This window comes from Panthera pardus, unplaced genomic scaffold (assembly GCF_024362965.1).
Source record: "Panthera pardus isolate Hobbes unplaced genomic scaffold, ASM2436296v1 HiC_scaffold_16, whole genome shotgun sequence".
Classification (NCBI taxonomy): Eukaryota; Metazoa; Chordata; class Mammalia; order Carnivora; family Felidae; genus Panthera; species Panthera pardus.
Genome location: NW_026526721.1, coordinates 66,992,261 through 67,015,032, shown reverse-complemented (window position 1 = coordinate 67,015,032; position 22,772 = coordinate 66,992,261). Strand labels below are relative to the sequence as shown.

The 22,772-nt window shown below is 37.3% G+C and overlaps 2 protein-coding genes across 15 annotated transcripts in view; one reads left to right on the top strand and one right to left on the bottom strand.

Annotated features, from left to right (window-relative positions):
- EAF2 (ELL associated factor 2) overlaps positions 1-2,174 on the bottom strand; it is a 38,802-nt gene extending 36,628 nt beyond the window's left edge. For 2 of the 4 annotated variants that reach the window (XM_053903429.1, XM_019448534.2), the window contains exon 1: positions 1,952-2,167. In XM_053903429.1, coding sequence (XP_053759404.1) covers positions 1,952-2,060 — 109 coding nt within the window. In that variant the 5' untranslated portion in view covers positions 2,061-2,167. Of the gene's footprint in view, positions 1-1,951 lie in introns of all 4 variants that reach the window. The other 2 variants (XM_019448535.2, XM_019448536.2) reach the window with 2 other exon arrangements.
- An 89-nt stretch (positions 2,175-2,263) lies between these two features.
- The window catches only part of IQCB1 (IQ motif containing B1), a 69,755-nt gene continuing 49,246 nt past the window's right edge, over positions 2,264-22,772 (top strand). Inside the window, exons 1-7 of one of the 11 annotated variants that reach the window (XM_019448528.2) lie at positions 2,264-2,378; positions 2,836-2,893; positions 7,307-7,416; positions 7,649-7,811; positions 9,805-9,934; positions 14,492-14,585; positions 19,585-19,684. In XM_019448528.2, the coding sequence (XP_019304073.1) occupies positions 7,317-7,416; positions 7,649-7,811; positions 9,805-9,934; positions 14,492-14,585; positions 19,585-19,684 (587 nt within the window). In that variant the 5' untranslated portion in view covers positions 2,264-2,378; positions 2,836-2,893; positions 7,307-7,316. Of the gene's footprint in view, positions 2,409-2,835; positions 2,919-2,975; positions 3,088-7,306; positions 7,417-7,648; positions 7,812-9,804; positions 9,935-14,491; positions 14,586-19,584; positions 19,685-22,772 lie in introns of those variants that run through there. The other 10 variants (XM_019448522.2, XM_019448524.2, XM_019448530.2 and 7 more) reach the window with 10 other exon arrangements.

The window sequence follows — 22,772 nt, the reverse complement described above, 5'->3', positions numbered from 1 at the left end:
ATATCTTCCGCAGCACTAAGCGTGTATTCAAATATCTGGGTTTATTGTGATGGTTATTCCTATGGTTGTTTTGTCTTTTTTTTTTTTTTTTCATTCTTATAGCCAGATCAACTGATTCTCTGACTCGAAAGGCACAATTCCAGCATGGTGAGAACTTTTATAAATGAAAAGCTTTGAAGCACCTGTAGAGAGCCTTTCAAAAGCTGTATTTTATCCTCTTTGTGATTCATGCCCTTAAAAGAGTATATCCAAATTATGCAAAAATTTATTCTTAAGCAAATCTTTATAATCTTAAACCTTATGATTTGAAAAATCACTAAAAGGCTACTTTAAACCTGAGAAAGAAGAGGAGAGAGGAGGTACTATTTGCAAGAAAGGCATGGAGAAACCAGGTTATCAGCTTTATCACACTTTTGGAAAATGGAAGTGAAGGAGAGAAACTGCACAGCTAGCACTAGCTGTCTCACTGTGGGTAACCTTGGACGACAGAGAACCGCAAAGCAGAAAAAACAAAGGACACTGTTGAAGATCTGTTGACAAATATTTCCCCTGTTTATTCTACCAACTGGATGTTAATTTTGCTTAACAAAACACTTTCATAAAATGTAAATATATTCTTGGAGAGTTAAACCCATTGATCTTTATACCTTTACCCTGGGTTACTTTAATTAGATCATCTACAACTTAACCAAACTTCTGGAGAATGTTGAGGGTTTTTTTTTTTTTTTTTTTTTTTTTTAATGTTTATTTTTGAGAGAGAGAGAGTGCAAGCAGGGGAAGGATGGAGAGAAAGAGGGACAGAGGATCCAAAGCTGGCTCTGTGCTGACAGCAGCAACCCTGAGAGATGGGGTTGAAATCATGAACCCAGAGATGATGACCTGAGCCGAAGTCCAACGCTCAACCGAGTCACCAAGGTGTCTCAAGAAAGTTGAGTTTTAATGGGGTGTTTTGATTGAAACATGGAAAATCTCAGAGCAAAAACCATGAAGATCTCTGGACAGTCTAAGAACACGATGAGTGAGAAAGGTGGAATGATGACACACTAAAGAAGAACAGGACAGGGGAAAGGAAGTGAAAAAATAGCTACTTTACAATTTTGCCACAGAAAAATAAGAGGTTATGATTCAAAGATCTCAAAGTTTCCTTTCCGCTCTATAATTCTGAGGGTTATTATGCAAAGAATGAAATGTTTTACATACCAAATTATAATATGCTATATTTTCCTTCCTGGAATCTATACCATCCAACTATTAAAGCAAAAGAGATCCTTTTTCTACCTGAACATTACAGAGTGTAATTTACCAGAACTACTTCCAGAGGACAACCAAAAGGAAATCAAAAGGAGAGATCATAGGGAAGTAAATACCTTTCTAAAAAAGAAATGCATAACACACCCTCCAAGACTTTGATAATCAGTATTTGATAGGTGAACGAAATCAGGGGTCCAAAAGAGCTACAGATTACTGGAATGGTTTAGAATACCTATCCAGGAACACACTAAACAAGAACTCTCATCAGTCAGCGACAGAAAAAGTGAAGAAGGGAAGGAATATTTCCCTACCAGCCTCAAGGTACTACCTTCACCCTGCATAATTGTTCGGCCCTTTGCATCCTTCCATCTGTCACCTAACTACCTTCCTATCACCTCTGCATTATACACCAGTCACGTCGTCTCCACAGTCACCCCTGCGGATCTCCTCCACAAAGTTTCCCTTTCTGCTTGTTGGTCTCACTTGAATCTCTCTGCCCAGGGTTTACAACCGACACCTGCTCAACTCTGGCTTCTTCCACGAAACCCCTAGGACTCCAGGCAGGACAGCGGTTAGCTCCGGTCACCCCATTCTCCAGCAGAGTAAGGAGGTTTGTGGGATCACAATTCCGAGAAGTTTAATGTCTCCACGTCCCCATCCCCAGAGGTCCCCCTTTCTCGCGGGGATCGTCCTCACTCACAGCGTACAGTGTGGAAGGCGCAGCGCGGCTTCTTCTCGAAACTCTCGCCTAACTTGAGAACCCGCTCGCGATGATCGATGCGCGAGGGTCCCGCAGCTCCATTCATCATTATCCCCTGGCTCTGACTTTACCTCCGCCACCTGCGCTCACTGTCATCTGCCACCTCATCCTGAAGCAGCTGCACTTGCTGAGGCCGGGGCAGCCACCAGACTCCGCCCCGCGCCCGACGCGCGCGGCCCCCCAGAAGCCTCTCGCGTGCTGATTGGCTGCGTGGAGAAGGGCGCCCCGCCCCCTAGCTCCGAGGATCCTGGTCCCGCCTCCAGACCCCTTCCCGCGTTGCGACGCAAGCCGCCTGGGAAAGGCCGCGCAGCTGAGGTGCGTGGTGGGAGGTGGGTCCTTCGGAGGAAGAACGCGAAGACAGGGTGAGGTAACCTGCCTGAGGTGGCGACTGGGGAGAGTGAGAGTCCCGGGTGCTGGGAGGCCTGGTGGGGTTCTGGGCCAAGTATCCCGGTGCTTAGGAGTTCCTAACGGGAGTATCTGTGCCTTTTCTGTGGAGATGTCTAGTGGAAACTGAGGCCCGGGGAGGGGCGGAAGCGGGGCACAAGGCCTGGTGTTTTGCCCCAAGGCCTGGTAGCGCGGAAGCTGGGTCTAGAATCCGGAATGAAGGAGCCTGCGACCTCAGACCTTGAACTTGCCTGGAGGCGACGCCGTTACCTGGGCAATCAACTCCTGATTTCTGTTCCAGAGGAAGTTCTCGGGAGTATTAGGATCGAGACGGGATGAAGAGGATGGGGGAAAAGATTACAAGTTGGAAATCACGGTGTTTAGGATCAGTTGCAACGAGATTGCATTCGGTAGCCTTCTTTTATTTACTTCCTTCACAGTGATCTTTGGAGGCAGTAAACGGCACGACCAGGAAGACGAAATTCCCAAAAGATCAAGGTCAGAGTTCGTGCTGTGCAACAGGGTAATAGCATTAATAATTCAAAAATACTTGTTTTTGGTTTTTTTTTTTTTTTTGTCCTGTCAAAAGTTCATGAGTTTAATGGTAAAGATGAGGGAAGTGTTATATTAGAAGAGAAGCACCCAAGAGAGAGTTTACAGATGGTTGCCATAACGGGTGGTTGTTTTTCAGGGTAAGTATGTAATCAAACTCTACCCCGTTGCTTAACCTATACCGTAGCCAAATTTGTCAATTTATTGTTCTAGGCAAGTAGGTGAATGTGTTTCCCTAAACCTATCTGCTTGTGTAAATTCTTTTATAAAGTGTATTCAGACTGTTTGGTGTGGTAATTAAGTGCTTCAGGTTCTGGAGCCAGAATTTTTGGGTTTGAACCCTAGCTTCATACTTTACAGTGTGACTTCATGCAAACTAAAGTATACTCATCGTTAAAATTAGGGGTGGGGGGAATGATACTGCTTATTCCTTAGAGTTGTTAAGAGGGTTAAATGAATTAATACATGAATGGATTTAAAACAATTCACAGCACATAAAGCTCTCCAAATGGTTATCGTTATTGAAGTATAACTCTATTATCTGGCAACATTTTAGAAACATCCTTGGTTTCTGCTTTCTTTTCTAAATCTTGAATTATTCTAGAAAGTAGGAATTTTGTTTACTGGTAAGAAAACTGGTTCAGAGAAGTCCAGTCCTCTGACTCTCTGGTCTGTTTTCTTATCATCTGTGTCGTCTATTTGGCACTTAAAATATTTTATATAATTATTTTACATATACGTATGTGTGTGTGTACTTTTCTTTCCCAGCCGACACATGAACAGGGACTCTGTCCTGTATAAAATGTTTGTGATCTATGTATCTAACATAGTGCTCTACACACGTTTGGTGATGATGATGTTTCAGTGATCTTTTATTATGTTAGCCAGAGTGCAACAACAGTGCTTTAAGCCTATTTTACATGAAAAAGATTCCAATTAGAAATCTGAGGTTTCCATAATCCTAATAAAGAGAAAAGCAGAGTCAAGAAATTGACTTTTGGAGTGCCCAAAGTTTGTGCATTCATTCATTCTTTCAACATATGTTTATTAAGTACTTACCAGGTATGGGCAAAGGCACTAGTCTAGTCTCTGGGAATATGGCAGTGAACAAGAGAGATAAGAAGGCAGCCACCAAGGATGGTCTGAGCTTTGCTGTCATGAAACTTACCTTCTAGTGTGAATTTTCACCAAACGTATTAAAATGAACCAGGTTGTACGAGTCCAGGAATAAAGAAAAAACCAAAAAAACCTAACCAAACAGGTTAATGAACTAAATAGAGTTGGAAAATACCCCAAGTGACATTTCACATTGCTTTGTTTAGGTCTACTGATGACATATTACCTCAGGAATTTATAACAGCTGTATGCATTTGTTCTTTTCCACAAATCTATATCCTCATCTAACTTAAAAAATATTGTTATATTTCTGTCTTACACCATTCACAAATAACTTAAATGTGTATTGAATATATAAAGATATAAGTAAATGAAGATCTAACTAAAACAAACCCATAAACGCACCAGAAAAAAGTTGAGACTATATTTTATTTATTTATTTATTTTTAAATTTTTATTTAATTTATTTTTTTAATTTACATCCAAGTTAGCATAGTGCAACAATGATTTCAGGAGTAGATTCCTTAATGCCCCTTACCCATTTAGCCCGTCTCCCCTCCCACAACCCCTCCAGTAACCCTCTATTCTCCATATTTAAGAGTCTAAGAGACTGTATTTCAACTCTTAGGGTTAAGGAGGACCCTTCTAAGAATGATACCAAAGTAGAAGTCATAGAGGAAAAGATTGTTATATTCGACTACGTGAAAATTGTGAAACTGTGGTGAAGACACCATAATGAAACTTAAAAAAAATAAATGACATAAATTGTTTACACCTAGTATAAAAGGTAAAGGTTCATATCCATATATGAAAAGCTGAAAGCTTCTACAAAAGAATAATCCAGTAGGAAAATTGTTGAAGGATATGAATAGAAAATATATTAAAGAAGAAATAACCAGTGAACATGAAATGTGCCTAACTTGTCTAATAATCAAAGCAATACAAATTAAAGATGATATCATTTTCCATCTAGTAGATTGGTAGAAATGTATAAGATAGCAGTATGTATCAGTGAGGGCATAGTAAAAAGAACACCGTCATATGTTGTTAGAGGAAGTATAATTTGAAACACATATTTCAAAGGTACCATCTAATCAAAATTTAAAAAATTTATATCCTGCCACCCAGCCATCTGACTTCAAGGGAAATTCATCCTGCAAGATACTAGCGTGAGTGCATAAAGATGTGTACATTCATAGTCATTGCAGCATTGCTGGTAATAGCATACTCTGAATGACCTCCAGTAGAGGGAATGGTTTAAATATATTTTGATGCACACTTACAAAGGAAGATAGCATAATGCAACCATTGGAAAGAGTGAGATAACTGTATCCACTCTCTTGGGAAGTAGCATGCCTACTGTGTGACAGGAGTGACACCAGGAGTTGTGCTGGACTTTCTTTGAAATATTTTCAGAAAATTTATATTTTAATGATTTATATTTTACCTAAAGAGGATGACATTTCGATGCTTATTTTATGGCCAACTCCTCAATATAAAGGGCAGTTTTGGTGCCAATTTTGAAGAATAATACCTAAAAATAAGTGAGTTAAAAGTATGTCATTTGTGTTTTTTATTATTTTACATGGAAGGGAATATAATGAACATTGTATCTAAAACCACAGACTTTGGAGTCAGACTGATCTGGATTTGAATACGGACTCCACCAGATGCTGGTGGAACCATGATAGGTTCCTTCAAAGTTTATTTTTCATATCTGTAAAATGAGATGATTACAGCCTCTACCTCATAGTCTTGTGAGAAGTAAGATAATGTGTGCAAAAGCACTTAGTACAGTGCTTAGTTCATAGTAAAATACTTAATATATGTTGGCTTTTATTGTAAGTGAAGGTTGTACTTTTTGTTAAATAATGATACCGTTGAGCTTTGAGTGTGGTAAACAGCAAATTGAATTGGGATGTGTCTTATATTTAATTTTAAGGTAATTGATTTTATGGTGATGAAAAAGAATGAAATCTTGCCATTTGTAACAACTCGGTTGGAACTGGAGGGTATTATGCTAAGCAAAATAAGTCAGAGAAAGATAACACATGATTTTACTCATGTGTGGAATTTGAGAAACTTAACAAGATCTTAGGGGAAGGGAAGGAACAAGAAGAGAAGAGACAGGGAGGCAAACCATAAGAGAACAAACTGAGGGTTGATGGGGGGGTGGGCAAAATGGGTGATGGACATTAAGGAGGGCACTTGTTGGGATGAGCACTGAGTGTTGTATGTAAGTTATGAATCACAGGATTCTACTCCTGAAGCCAAGACTACACTAATATGAGAATAATAATAATAATAACAAAGATAATTTGATTTACTATGCTATTTATTAATAAGCTTTTGTTATCTTATAATTACGTCCCATTTCTGAGTTGTGTGTTGGTCCCCAAGACCAACCCAAGGTTCAGTGATTCACTGGGAGGGCTGACACCTCTTAGGATATAGTCGTATTTGTGGCTGTGATTTACAGTGAAGGGATACAAAGCAAAATCAGCAAAGAGAAAAGGCAAATGGGGCAAAATCCAGAGGAAAACCGGTGCAAATTTCCAAAAGTCTTCTCCCAGTAGGTTCGTATAGGACACACTTAATTCTTCCTATAATGAACTGTCACATTTTGAAGTGTTGTCTACCAGGGAAGCTCACTAGATACTCAGTGATAAGGGTCTTTATTGGAGGTGGTCATATAGGCATCGTCTACTACCAAGTACCAGAATTCCAAGCTTTTGGAATGAGCAGGCATTCTGCATAAATCACATTGTTTTCACAAATACTTTAGGTACAGTGAGCCACTCTTGTTAGGGAATGGTGGAAACCCTTCTGAAATCCAAGTTCACCAGCCAGGGGCCAGTCTTGGCATCAGGCAAGGGCCAACTTTGTCTCAAGCTATGTTAGCTCTTTTCTGCACATTCAGTGTCTCTTTTATGATCAAAGAAATTAATTTCTATCCCAGGATTATTGTGCAGATTAGAGAGAGTGAATGTGGAGTATCTAGCACTGTTCCTGACTCCTACTGCTGTAGCTGTCATAGTAAGTTATAGGAGTCTCTAGCTCTTTATAGGTATTCCAATTAGAAACATTAGAATCTCCTGTAAGGAAGAAATTGAAAAATCTATCCTTCACTTCTCAAAGCAAACAAAACAAATTTTATATTGAAACTATTTTTCAAACATTACTTAGGGAGCAAATGTTTTAGGGCTGTTTGACCTTTATCTTTCTGATTCTGTTAAAATATAGGCAATAAGAAATGAAACCAACAGGTACAGACCCAAGGATCTTATCTCTAGCTGCCGAAGTTGCAAACAGTCCTGAGCAGAATGTCCCTATTATACTGTTGAAGTTAAAAGGTAAGAAAATATTTTTGTGATTAGCTAACACTATTTAAGGAACAAAACAATTCCATCATGGGTATAGTTTTAGCATTTGTTTCTGATTTGTTCAGAAAAATCTTAACATTGTGATAAGAAAGTGCTATGTTTCCTTTTTAAAGTAAGTTTAGTTATTATTCAAACTATAAAAATATAAAAGTCTTGGATTTATTGAGCAGAAATAAGTATATCTTCTTTCCTTTTGCCTTAGAAATAATAAACAACACACCTTTAGGAAGCTCAGAGTTGAAGAAAATAAAACAAGATATATATTGTTATGACCTCATTCAGTATTGCCTTTTGGTCCTCAGTCAAGATTGTTCTCGAATCCAGGGTGGTTGGACTACAATTTCCCAGCTTACACAGATATTAAGGTAAAATGAAGCAATGAGTCCTCCTGTTCTTGAGGGATATAGTAGTAGATTCTCATTTTCAACATTTGCTTCTCTTTATTCATCTGCTTAACAAGAATTGGCAACCTTCTGTGGTAGGTTATGGTTGTACTTTTCCTCCTTTATACCATATATTACTCTTTGTAACTGTATTGGTGAATATTTCACTATCTAAAATTTTGCTACATAAGTCCTGTGAAGATGGTGATCACGTCTTTTGCTCACCACTGAGTCCCAAGTACTTAACAGACTCTTTATTCACTAAGGAATATATGAAGAAATGAAGATTTTTAAGGCACTGGTTCTATACTGGAAAAACTTACAGTAGACATGGGATGACAGTCATGTGACTTTATCATACAAGGCTAAATGAAATAGGTGCTAAGATGAAAGATGTAAGCAAAGTACTATAGGAGAACAGATACAAAAGCTAGTCATTTTATGTTGTATTGATTTAGCTATCTCAATTGTATATTTCATTAGGTAACCAAAATCCTGTCCATAAAATTTAGAAGATCAAAATCTTTTATTTTTAAAGGAGATAATAAAATAAACCAGTTGTTCTCAGTGCCTAAGCCACTTTCTAATTAAGTAACTAAACACCTGTATTACTAATTGGAATCTTACCTTTCAAAATTGCTCATTCCTAATTTGTTACTACATAAAGGCTGGATTCAACATGTATAGTTAGAAAAAACTATTAACAGATACACATATCTTGGTGGAATCCAAGTCTTAAGAAATCCCCACGTATGGGGTGCCTGGGTGGCTCAATCAGTTGAGCGTCGAGCTTCAGCTCAGGTCATGATCTCAGTTTGTGGGTTTGAGCCCCACATCGGGCTCTGTGCTGACAGCTTAGAGCCTGGAGCCTGCTTCGAATTCTGTGTCTTCCTCTCTGTCTGCTCCTCCCCCGCTCATGCTCTGTCTCTCTCCTTCAAAAATAAATAAAAACATTAAAAAAAAATCCCCATGTTTGTGCATATACAAAAAACATAATTTTTTAAATTAATGTCCACAATCAAAGTAGGTACTCTTAAATAATTTTTAGGAACGAAAGTAAAAAGAGAAACTGATACATGTGAATGTTTGTCCATAAATTTTAGGATTGATGTGCAAAAACAAAAGTACATTGAGTGTCAACCAGCTAAATTTTAGCATACTCATATGTAGTCACTATTGCTTATCAGTGTCATCTTCACATGTTGAAAAGCCTGTAACAGCAGTGTTTACTCATTAGAGATCAGTCTTGGGTTGGGGACTCTTGTTAGTATTAGTCTACACCAATACTTTTTATTATCAAGAGCTTTGAATATACCCATTTCATATCTAGGGAGTGACTTTTATGTGAAGTTTCAAGAGGACTCATTTCTCTAAATGACTTTATCTACTTTAACATTAATTGTAAAGTGTCCCTAATAAAGCAAGGTTTTTGTGGTTTACTTTTCTGATATAAGGAATGTGTAGTCAGATATTTTGCAGTTTAAGAAAATAGATCTATTGGAGAGTAGAATTGGTATTAGAGTATTTGATTTCTTCATCTGTCCCTTGTAGACTAATCCTACCCTGGGTATTTTTCAGCTATCAGATGTCTCAAAGGTATCAACACAAATGTTTTTCATGAATTAGACTCCCAAGGTATTGTATTGCTTTTAGAGTGTTTATAGCTCATTCACTGAAAACTTGCCTTGTTTCTCTTTATTGTGAATCAGGTGTATTTTGTTTCCCAAAAAGCTGACAAGTAGGTTTTTAGGACATATGAGTCCTAGCTCTCAGTACAGACAAAGTTCACACCACTGGACTTACTTCTCCAGAAAGTTGTAATGCTAATTTTCCAGCAAAAGTTCTTTATTGGCTTGACAACAAAAGAGATAACTAAAAATTCTCATTAAGGCACAGTGTTGTCTATAGAAGCTCTAGCATTCAACTGAAATTTATAATTAACACAAACAGTCACAGACTTGTGCTCTTATTTTAGTCATTGCTGTGTGGGCTTGGAGCCAGGAGAAGATGCAGAGGAATTTTACAATGAATTGCTTCCATCAGCTGCAGAAAATTTTCTGGTTTTGGGGAGGCGATTGCAAACATGTTTCATCAATGCAGCTAAGGTATATGTGTTTATTCAGGATTTTAATAGCCAAAATTCTTGAGAAGATGTTCCACATTATTTTTCACATGTGCAGTATTTGGCTGAAAGTACAATTAGAATAGTGGATCCAAACATTTTTGAAATTATAACCAAAAAAGCCTCTATGTGTGAAATTTTAAAGTGCTGGCTGAAGTGTACCATATGACTTTTTGAAGAATCTGCTTTGCTTCTCAACTTTGAGCAGCACCCATAGACATTTATTTCCATAGCATCTTTCTAAAATACACCTACTTAACAGTAGAGGAAAGTATTGTTCTGTGGCCCAGTACTTTTCTAATAGCTTCTGTGGCACAGAACAATAAAGGTGAACTTTCTATTTGATCTTTCAGATCTTCTGTAGTCAAAATATTTCAACTCAAACATAGGGCTTACTAAGTCCAGCAAGTATTTCTTGGGTGGATTGTGCTAAATGCTGTATGTACTATTTTTTTTTTAACCCACAGATTACTTAGAAATATGTTGCTTAATATCCAAATATTTGAGAATTTTCTGTTTTTAAAGTTTTTATTCAAATTCCAGTTAGTTAACATGCAGTGTAATATTAGTTTCAAGTGTACAGTTTAGTGAGTCAACTTTCCATATAACACCTGGTGCTCATCACAAGTGCACTCCTTAATCCCCATCACCTATTTAACCCATCCTCCCACCCACCTCCCCTCTGGTAACCATCAGTTTGTTCTCTATAGTTGAGTCTTTCTTGGTTTGCCCCTCTCTTTCCCTCCATGATTGTTTTATTTTTAAATTCCACATATGAGTGAATTTTCTTGATATTTTATTGTTACTAATTTCTACTTTAATTCTATTGTGGTCAGATAACATACTCTGTATCATTTCAATCCTTTGAAATTTTTTCAGACTTGTTTTATGGCACTTTTATCTTGGTGAATGTTTCATTACAAGCAGTCCTTGCTTTGCACAGTGCTATCTTGATTGAAACTCATGCATATCAGAAACATGTAAAGATTTTGATATGGCACAAGTTTCATTTAACATGGTACCATGCAAAAAGTAAGGACTGCCTGTATACTTGAATGTGAACTCTGTTGTGTGGAATGTTCTGTGAATATCAGATCAATTTAGTTATAATACTTAAAGAAGTCGTAAGTGTACACAGCTGAAACTTCTTTATCTTGTAATATTTCTTGGCTATATGTACATTTGGCCTACTGCTATATTAAATTTTGAACAGATTAACAACTTTTGGGAGTTATGAAGAAAAATAACTGGGTCATCAAGGGATATTAAATTTCATTTGAGGTGCTTGAAGTATAAAGAATAGACATAGTCTTATACTTAACACCTAGGCTAATAAAGTCGGCAAGATATTTAGATATTTCTTTAGGAAACATAAGACAGCTCTATTTTTAATTTAAAAAACAACAAATTAAAAAATTATGAATGAAATTGAATGAGACATACAATATGGATGAGATAGTAGTTTGAGTATAAGAAGTATTGTTGACAGGGGCACCTTGGTGGTTCAGTTGGTTAAGCATCCAACTTCGGCTCAGGTCATGATCTCGCGGTTTGTGAGTTCGAGCCCCATGTTGGGCTGTGTGCTGTCAGCTCAGAACCTGGATCCGGCTTTGAATTCTGTGTCTCCCTCTCTCTCTGCCCCTCTCCTGCCTATACTGTGTGTGTGTGTCTCTCAAAAATAAGTAAACATTAAAAAAAAATTGTTTTAAACTATTGTTGACAGAGAATTTAACTTAGTAGTAGAGTATATAGGCTTTCTATGTAATAATAGGTCACAAATTCTTCCAGCATCTCCATTGGCATTTTGAGGTTGGTAGCAATAAATAAATTTTATATATTTCTAGACTTAATTCAAGTCAGTTAAAGCAGCACAAACTATGGGAATTTGTGTTAGACTTGATTTCTTTTCCTGGCTGTGCCACAAATTAACTATGGGTTCTTGGGCAGATGACTTGATTTCACTGTACCTGTTTTCTCCTTTGTAAAATGATTTCTTTTTTCTTTTAAATTTTTTTTAACGTTTTATTTATTTTTGAGATAGGGAGAGACAGAACATGAACAGGGGAGGGTCAGAGAGAGGGAGACACAGAATCTGAAACAGGCTCCAGGCTCTGAGCTGTCAGCACAGAGCCCGATGTGGGGCTTGAACTCATGGACCGCGAGATCATGACCTGAGCCAAAGGCGGCCGCTTAACCGACTGAGCCACCCAGGTGCCCCTTCTTTTAAATTTTTTTAAGGTTTGTTTATTTTTGAAGGAGAGACAGAGTGTGAGTGGGGGAGGAGCAGAAAGAGAGGGAGACACAGAACCTGAAACAGGCTCCAGGCTCTGAGCTGTCAGCACAGAGCCTGACGATGCGGAGGCTCGAACTCACAAACTGTGAGATCATGACCCTTAACTGACTGAGCCACCCAGGCGTCCCTGTAAAATAATTTCTATCTCATGAATAGCTCAGACCATTAAGACAGCTTTATGTTTTCTTGAGAGTATTTTTATTTAATATTAGGGGCAATAGTAATTACGGTCTTTTCATTTACGTAGTCCTTTAAAACTTTTCATAATACTTTCCTATTCTTTATTATGGTATTTGTATAGAAAGGAAAACTCCTTCAGTAATACATTAAAGGGGGTAAACTACAGCAAAAGAGGGCCACTTTACCACAGAACAAAATGAAAATAGATAAAAAGGAGATTACAGGGGTGTCTGGGTGGCTCAGTCGGTTAAGCATCCAACTCTTAATTTTGGCTCAGGTCATGTTCCCAGGATGGTGGGATCGAGCCCCATGTCAGACTCTGTGCTGAGTGTGGAGCCTGCTTAAGATTCTCTCTCTCTCTTTCTTAAATAATAAAAAAAAAGATTACAAGAAAACTGAATTTATAAGTTTTATCTACCTAAGTGTTTCCCAATCAAAAAAATATTGGGGGCACCTGGGTGGTTCAGTCAGTTAAGCATCCAACTTTGGCTCATGTCACGGTTCACTGGTGAGTTTGAGATGTGCCTTGGGCTCTGCACTAACAATGTGAAGCCTGCTTGGATCCTCTGTCTCCCTCTCTCTGCCCCGCCCCTGCTCATGTGCTCACATGTGTGCTCTTTCTAAAAAATAAATAAACATTAGAAAAAAAAAAGCCAAACTCATTGTCTAAAGAACCAAACACATTAAAAAAAATTTTTTTTAATTAGCTGACATATAGGTATTAGATCACATGGTGGGACATACACAGAATGATCTGGCCTAAACTGCAAACTGGTTAAAATATACACACGTACACATACATTTACATACTGCCATAAGAAAAATACCTACCCCAAAATTTTGAAGTGACTTAGGGTAAATTTTGTTAACCAGTCTCAGAAGCCATGAATTTATGGGTGGCATTATCTAATGGGTTTTTTAAGGAAAAAAGGAAGTCTAAGGGCTCTGCACTATTCTTTGAGATTGACAACAATGAAGATTACCACGCTCTTTCTGCTGTGTCTTTTGGTGAAACTGGCAAAGGCACTTTACTGGACTAAAGTATTTCTTGACCTAATGCGACATTTCTTTCTTTTTTAGATTTTGGTTTTTTTGATTGTTGTTGTATTTAAGCACATGTCTATTTAAGCACCTACCTAACCCTGTGCTAAAATAATAGGAAGAACATGCTTTTATTATTGTAATAATCATTGCAATCATAATGCCTTTGCTGTTGTGATTGTTACTTTTGTGCTAGAGTACAAATTTAAGACCTGGGTAAAATTAGTGGCCTTTATACAACTTTCCACTGAAGTTACATGGCCAGTAAATGACAGAATTGTGAACAAAATCTGTTTCTTATTTGCTATTATGACATATATTCTAATATACTAATCACCCTATTTTCCAGAAAGGAAGAATCAGAAAAAATTGTCATTTATTTGTAGAATAAATACTGATTGAACACGTACTATGTTTGGAACTTTTTTAGACACTGAATGTCTAATGGAGAGCCAAGTAACTTGGTCTCTGCTCTCATGGAGTTATAGATTAGAAGCTGCAACTGAAATGTGCTAATAATAATGCTTTACATGCTGACATCTACATTTGCATATAACAGTGATTTTCAAACCTAACTGCATAATCAAATCAGCTACCTAACTTTGTAAAAATACAGATGTTCAGACTTTGACTTTGGAGATTCAAATTGTTTGGGTTAAAGCCTGTACATGGATATACTATATTTAATTTTAAAAAAAGCTCCACAGTGATTCTGATGCATAGCCAGTGTTGAGAAATCCTAATATATCAACTTGTAGTTCTTATACAGTTTATATATTGTCTCATTTGACCTCTGGGTAACAACCATTTCTCTAGTAAGTAGAGTAGGTCGGTATCGCCAGCCTGTAACACAAGTTTTATAAATTAAGAAACTAAAGGCTACAAGATCATAAATAACTAAGTAAGATCCAGCAACCAGGTTCTCTTGATTCCCCCCGAGAGAAGTTTCTCTTCTTTTTTTTTTTTTTTGAATAAAGCAATTACAGAAAAGTAAATTGGGTTTGTGTTTGTGTTATGTGTATTAAGGGGGAAGAAAAAGATGAATTACTACGCTTTTTCCAAATTGTGACTGATTCTCTCTTCTGGCTTTTGGGAGGCCATGTTCAACTCATCCAAAATGGTAAGAGAAAAGATTTTTAAGGTAACTGATAATCATTGTAAAGTACCTGCTAACAGCTTTTTTTTTTCAAAAATAAATATCTCATTAACTATACAGATAACCACAGTTAAATGGAACTACGTTGAAATAACCACACACAAAAATAAAAGCCCATCTGTACATTCCAGTTTTAAATAGTCAACATTGACGATGTGAATATTAAGGAGAAAATTGCTTAAATATTATTTAAATACAATTTTTTCTTAGCTCTTACTATTTAGCAAATCAAAGATAAGGATTAATGATAATTTTTAAATTTTTTTTAAAGTTTTATTTTTTAATTTACGTCCAAGTTAGTTAGCATATAGTGCAACAATGATTTCAGGAATAGATTCCTTAATGCCCCTTACCCATTTAGCCCATCCCCCCCCACAACCCCTCCAATAACCCTCTGTTTGTTCTCCATATTTAAGAGTCTCTTATATTTTGTCTGCTTCTCTGTTTCTATATTATTTTTGCTTCTCTTCCCTTATGTTCCTCTGTTTTGTATCTTCAAGTCCTCAAATTAGTGAAGTCGTATGCTATTTATCTTTCTCTGACTAATTTTGCTTAGCATAATACCCTCTAGTTCCATCCACATAACTGCAAATGACAAGATTTCATTCTTTTTGATTGCCGAGTAATACTCAGCAAGTATACTTGTATGTATATATATATATATATATATATACCGCATCTTCTTTATCCATTCATCCATCGATGGACATCTGGGCTCTTTCCCTACTTTGGCTATTGTTGATAGAACTGCTGTAAACATTGGGGTGCACGTGCCCCTGCGAAACAGCACACCTGTATCCCTTGGATAAATACCTACTAGTGCAATTGCTGGGTCATAGGGTAGTTCTATTTTTAATTTTTTGAGGAACCTTCATACTGTTTTCCAGAGTGGCTGCATCAGTTTGCATTCCCACCAGCAGTGCAAAAGAGATCCTCTGTCTCCACATCCTCGCCAACATCTGTTGTTGCCTGAGTTGTTCATTTTAGCCATTCTGACAGGTGTGAGGTGGTATCTCATTGTGGTTTTGATTTGTATTTCCCTCATGATGAGTGATGTTGAGCATTTTTTCATGTGTCGGTTGGCCATCTGGAAGTCTTCTTTGGATGATAATTTTAGCAACTTAGAGAAAATGTTTTTTTCTAAGCTCCAAAGATTGCATCTGTATTTTAGATTTAGTGTGAGAGAAATCCCTATGTACAGAGCATATATGATTTAATTCATAGCCTAACTATTCATGTAGGAGTAAGCTTTTATATATTGACATTTTACTGAACTTGATAGTTATTTTATAGGATATTTCTACACTTGAGAAATATAAACATGTGTTTTATGTTTTCTTAAGACTGGGGAAGTAATCTTTAATGATAATTGTGGCAACATTCTATCCTTTTGAAAGATTTAATCTAAGATAAATGTAACTATAAGAAAAATATAAGAACACTGACTTTTTTTAGAAGGTGAAAATAGAATTGAATTTTTATTTTTAATTTAATTTTTTCAGAATATTATGCATGCACATAAAGAATCAAATAGTTCTATAAGGATTGTTAAAAACAAACCCTGGCCCTTGTGCCTCACTTCATTTCCCATTTTCCAAAGGCAGCAACTAATTATTGCAACAATTATTGCAACTAATACTTTGGGTGGTTATATCCTTTTGAAACTAAGTAGACCCAGAAACCAGGTCCTCTGAAACCTTGATGAATAGTCTCTCTCCCACTCTCTCTCTCTCTCTTTTTTTTTTTTAAATACTTAGTTACTTCCTTTTCTTTTAAAGCATTATCTATTAATTTCCCATTATGAAACAAATATTATAAAGTTTTCAATTTAAACAACTGTTTTACCAAAAATATAAAGTACTTAGTTTTACTATACTATAATGGGTGGTAAAAGGCCTAGTAAAATGAGAGATAGCAAGAGAGAGAATACTTGAATAACTTTTAAAATATGCTGTTTTTTTTCTTCCAGAAATAGTAATGACAACAAATGTGACTGTTCCTCAGGTTATTCTGTAGATTTAAAATATCAATAAAGTTTGTATTAAAACTAAATTACATGGTTGTGAGATTCATATACAAAAAAATAAATGGGTACAAAATTGGGGTCTCCTATAACCTTTCTCTCTAAAAAGAATCAATTCTTATAGAAATGGCAGACTAAAGGTCTGAGACAGAAAATATGCAAGGTATTTTGAATACCAGATAGAAAGGAAGCAAGCAAAATTTATTGGGATTATAAAAAATAAAACAAGTTAATAAAAACACACACACACAATTTATTGGGATTCTGTGAAAAGGATTCAGGAGCCAAAATAAGGAGGCTTCTATTAGCCAAAAATGGGAAATTAGAACAGTAATAAGGATAATAACTACTGAGGATAAAAATATATCAACTATTTAAAAAATTACCATTAAAGTCTACTAGGGAACCAATTCATTTTGAAAACTGGTAAATGAAGAATCCAGAGTTTCTCTTGCCTTTTCTTATGTCTTGATGAGGAGAAATTTCTCTTTATAAAACTATTCCAATAGGTGAAAAAGGTAAGATAGATATTGCCATTGTACAACTGTTAGTAAGTGAACAGATTTAGGAATTAATCATCCATCACTGTCAAAATTTGAGAAGTACCTCCTAATGGCTCAACATAACCTCACATATGAAATGTAGATGTCAAAAATTCAAACCTGAATCATTTTGATCCTCTAGCTCCAATGACCCATTTATAGAAGGTCAGAGAAACACTAAACTACACCCCAGGAATGCAGTTAACAAATCTAGACCATGGGAACCTCCTAAGACAATTGATATAGTTTTGTCAACAAATAAATTGTAAGAAAAAAAAGAATCCATAGTTTAAAAGAAATTTGAAAGGTAACCAGTTACTATGTATAATATTTGTAATTGTGGAACTTATTTATATCTTGATTCAAACAAACTTTAAAAATCCACAAAATAATTGGAAATTGGAGCACTGACTGGATATCTGATAAAATTAAATCATTATTCGGGGCTTCTGGGTGGCTCCATCGGTTGGGCGTCCGACTTCGGCTCAGGTCTTGATCATGATTTCATGGTCAGGTCATGATCTCATGAGCCCCGCTTGGAGCCTGGAGCCTGTTTCAGATTCTGTGTCTCCCTCTCTGCCCCTCCCCTGCTCACACTCTGTCTCTGTCTCAAAAATGAATAAACATTAAAAAGAAAAAAAAAACATTCAGTTTAGATATGGTTATGTTTTATTTTTTAATCATATCTTTTGGGAGTATATCTTGAAGTATTTGTGGATAAAATAATTGATGTATTGGATTAGCTTCAAAATAAAATGGGAGGCTGGAAGTGGATAGGCTTGGTGAAAGATGATTGGTCATAAGTTGATCATTGTTAAAGTTGAATGCATGTAGAATCATGATTTATTCTCTCTACTCTTGTGAAGGTTTGAAGCATTCATTATAAGAAGGTTAATTAAATGGGCACAAGTATTTTTGTTTGGGGGACCAAATAGTTATCTCACACTCAATAAAAACAACTACACTTGAAAAACAGAACAGAGGCTCCAAAAATAAATTCTGTAATAATATAAAACAGTGTAAAAATAAGATGGAATGACTAAAATTATTTTAGCATAACTTTTTCCAGTATAGAAAAAAGATGAGCTCATACACACACACACACACACACACTCTGCATATCACGAGTTCAGTGAATTCAGAATTACAAAGAGTTACTAAGGGCAAGGCATAGTCAGTTAAGCATCTGACTTTGGCTCAGGTCATGATCTCACAGTTCATGAGTTCTAGCCCTACTTTGAGTGAGCTGGAGCTCTGCTTTGGGTGAGCACAAGCCCCACTTCAGTTGAGTCCTGCTTCTCTCTCTATCTGTCTCCCCCTCACTCACACCCTCTCTCTCTCTGAAATTAATTAATTAAAAAGAGTTACTAATAAAACATCTTTAAGTAGACAAAAAGGAAATAATATACTTATTCCAGTTATAAAAAAGAAGTCTTTTACTGTTGAAGTAATAGAAAATAAGAAGCCATAGAAATATTTAATAGTGGAATTTTTTTTGAAGTTGCTAAATGTTAAAAAAATTGATGTTTAGTAAAATATTGAAATATTGGACTTTGTAAATGGAAAAACAGTAATTAGTATGTGAAAGAAATCAATATATTCTTTCAGGAGAAAGAAGAGGCAAAGAGTAAAGTTGTTTTGTGGAAGCTAGGATAGTATTCACAGAATTGCCTTGCCTGCACACCTGATCCCACTTTAATTGTAATTCTGATCAGTTAATGGAGAAGGGAGTAGAAACTGACATTTACTGGGAACCTATTCAGTAGGGTAGGTTGTAGGACATTCATCAGTAATCTATGAGAGAGCTATTCTTGTTTTACAGTTGAAGAAATGGGAGTTCTGAGAGGTTAAGCAACTTACAGAAGCATCCAGTGTCAGGTCTTCAAAACTGGCTTCTCAGAACCTAAAAATCATAAACCAATAAAAACAAACGTTGTTTTGTAAATGATAATTTCATTATTATTTAAGACAAAATGTTAGCAAACATGTATATTATATAACAATTGTTTTAAGGATGTAAGCCACTGTTTACAGTCATATGTACCATTTCCATTCCTTCATATTCTCTTTTCTTCACAGGAAATTTGATTTTATTCACTGAAATTTATTGCTAGAAAGATTCCAATTTAGGATATGTTTTGTTTTATTTCTCATTTAATGGGAGATAACAGTAGAGTCTTAGGGTAGTATTTGTGGATGCTTTCTGTTTATAACTTTCATAAAATGGAATCACTTTTTTATGGTTACTGAAACTGCCCATCTTAAAATCTTCTTTATTGTAAAGTATACAAAGGCAGGTATTTTAGTAGAAATGGTCATGCTTGGATTTGGTTTTGAAAGTAAATGAATCTCGATTGTATCATAGAATCTTTGTTTTAATTTTTTTCTCTTCTTTTAGTACTGCAAAGTGATCATTTCTTACACTTACTGCAAACTGACAACCTTCAAATAGGATCTACAGTCATGACTATGCTACAGAACATACTACAAATCAACAGGTGATTTGGTTTTACAAAGTGTTTATTAAAGTATTTATAATTTTTAACTTTTGGTACAGAAGCATTACCAGTTTTATTCCAATTTTGCTGAAATCATCAATTACTTATGACTTGTGCATGATACTTCAAGAACTCTGTTACTACCATTGTCTTTCAGAAAAAAGAATATAAAATACCATAAAAGACTGGAAATTAATTATTGAATTGGTATCTCAGAGCTTAAGAAGTTTGTAGACAATCTCAGGCTTAGAGAAGAAATATTTATGGTGCTATCTGAACAAAAATATTGAGACCACAATAAAAAAATGCTTAATCATATATTTATTTAGCAAACTGCAAGCTTACCATTATGCCAGGTGCTTTTCTTAGAATGGCATAAAAGAACTGATAGACAGTTTTTCCAGATTAAAATGGAAAAAGAACTATACACACTTATAATAATTGATTCTTCCAGTTCAGTATGGATTTATTAAATGTCTAAAGTGTCAACTATGTGTGTCATTGGGTTCCCAAAGTTGATTAAGATAAAAAATTTGCTTTCAGATAGCTTACAGTATAGCAGGAGACCAACCCACAGACATGATTATATTATAGCATATTAAGTTACAGTTATAAAGGTGTGCACAAGTGTTAGGCTCCTAACCAAAACCAAGGGGTGATACTTCCTCAATATGGTGACACCTGAGGAGAAACTTTAAGAATGAAAAATTAGAAATTCAAAAACATTACGTTTGGGCGTAGGAGGACGCGGGGCTCACAGCGCGTCCTGCCGATCACTTAGATTCCACCTACACCTGCCTAAAGAACCCAGAAAACCGCCAGAGGATTAGCAGAAGGGAGTCTCCGGAGTCAAGCGCAGACTAGAGGCCCACGGAAGAGGGTAGGAAGGGCGGCGAGGCGGTGCGCGCTCCACGGACTGGCGGGAGGGAGCCGGGGCGGAGGGGCGGCTCGCCGGCCAAGCAGAGCCCCCGAGTCTGGCTGGCAAAAGCGGAGGGGCCGGACAGACTGTGTTCCGACAGCAAGCGCGACTTAGCGTCTGGGAGGTCATAAGTTAACAGCTCTGCTCGGAAAGCGGGAAGGCTGGAGGACAAAGGGAGGGAGAGCTGCTGAGCCCCCGGACGGCAGAACTCAGCTTGGCGGGGAACAAAGGCGCCAGCGCCATCTCCCCCGCCCATCCCCCAGCCAAAATCCCAAAGGGAACCAGTTCCTGCCAGAGAACTTGCTCGCTCCGCGCAAACACCCAACTCTGTGCTTCTGCGGAGCCAAACCTCCGGCAGCGCATCTGACTCCCTCCCTCCCGCTGCCACAGGGCTCCTCCTGAAGTGGATCACCTAAGGAGAAGCGAGCTAAGCCTGCCCCTCCAGCCCCCGTGCACCTTGCCTACCCACCCCAGCTAATACGCCAGATCCCCAGCAACACAAGCCTGGCAGTGTGCAAGTAGCCCAGACGGGACACGACACCCCACAGTGAATCCCGCCCCTAGGAGAGGGGAAGAGAAGGCACACACCAGTCTGACTGTGGCCCCAGCAGTGGGCTGGGGGCAGACATCGGGTCGGACTGCGGCCCCGCCCACTAACTCCAGTTATACACCACAGCACAGGGGAAGTGCACTGCAGGTCCTCACCACGCCAGGGACTCTCCAAAATGACCAAACGGAAGAATTCCCCTCAGAAGAATCTCCAGGAAATAACAACAGCTAATGAACTGATCAAAAAGGATTTAAATAATATAACAGAAAGTGAATTTAGAATAATAGTCATAAAATTAATCGCTGGGCTTGAAAACAGTATACAGGACAGCAGAGAATCTCTTGCCACAAAGATCGAGGGACGAAGGAACAGTCACGAGGAGTTGAAAAACGCTTTAAACGAATTGCAAAACAAAATGGAATCCACGATGGCTCGGCTTGAAGAGGCAGAGGAGAGAATAGGTGAACTAGAAGATAAAGTTATGGAGAAAGAGGAAGCTGAAAGAGAGATAAAAAAATCCAGGAGTATGAGGGGAAAATTAGAGAACTAAGTGATACACTAAAAAAAAATAATATACGCATAATTGGTATCCCAGAGGAGGAAGAGAGAGGGAAGGGTGCTGAAGGGGTACTTGAACAAATTATAGCTGAGAACTTCCCTGAACTGGGGAAGGAAAAAGGCATTGAAATCCAAGAGGCACAGAGAACTCCCTTCAGACGTAACTTGAATCGATCTTCTGCACGACATATCATAGTGAAACTGGCAAAATACAAGGATAAAGAGAAAATTCTGAAAGCAGCAAGGGATAAACGTGCCCTCACATATAAAGGGAGACCTATAAGACTCGTGACTGATCTCTCCTTTGAAACTTGGCAGGCCAGAAAGGCTTGGCACGATATCTACAGTGTGCTAAACAGAAAAAATATGCAGCCGAGAATCCTTTATCCAGCAAGTCTGTCATTTAGAATAGAAGGAGAGATAAAGGTCTTCCCAAACAAACAAAAACTGAAGGAATTTGTCACCACGAAACCAGCCCTACAAGAGATCCTAAGGGGGATCCTGTGAGACAAAGTACCAGAGACATCACTACAAGCATAAAACATACAGACATCACAATGACTCTAAACCCATATCTTTCTATAATAACACTGAATGTAAATGGATTAAATGCGCCAACCAAAAGACATAGGGTATCAGAATGGATAAAAAAACAAGACCCATCTATTTGCTGTCTACAAGAGACTCATTTTAGATCTGAGGACACCTTTAGATTGAGAGTGAGGGGATGGAGAACTATTTATCATGCTCCTGGAAGCCAAAAGAAAGCTGGAGTAGCCATACTTATATCAGACAAACTAGACTTTAAATTAAAGGCTGTAACAAGAGATGAAGAAGGGCATTATATAATAATCACAGGGTCTATCCACCAGGAAGAGCTAACTATTATAAATGTCTATGCGCCAAATACCCGAGCCCCCAGATATATAAAACAATTACTCATAAACATAAGCAACCTTATTGATAAGAATGTGGTCATTGCAGGGGACTTTAACACCCCACTTACAGAAATGGATAGATCATCTAGACACACAGTCAATAAAGAAACAAGGGCCCTGAAT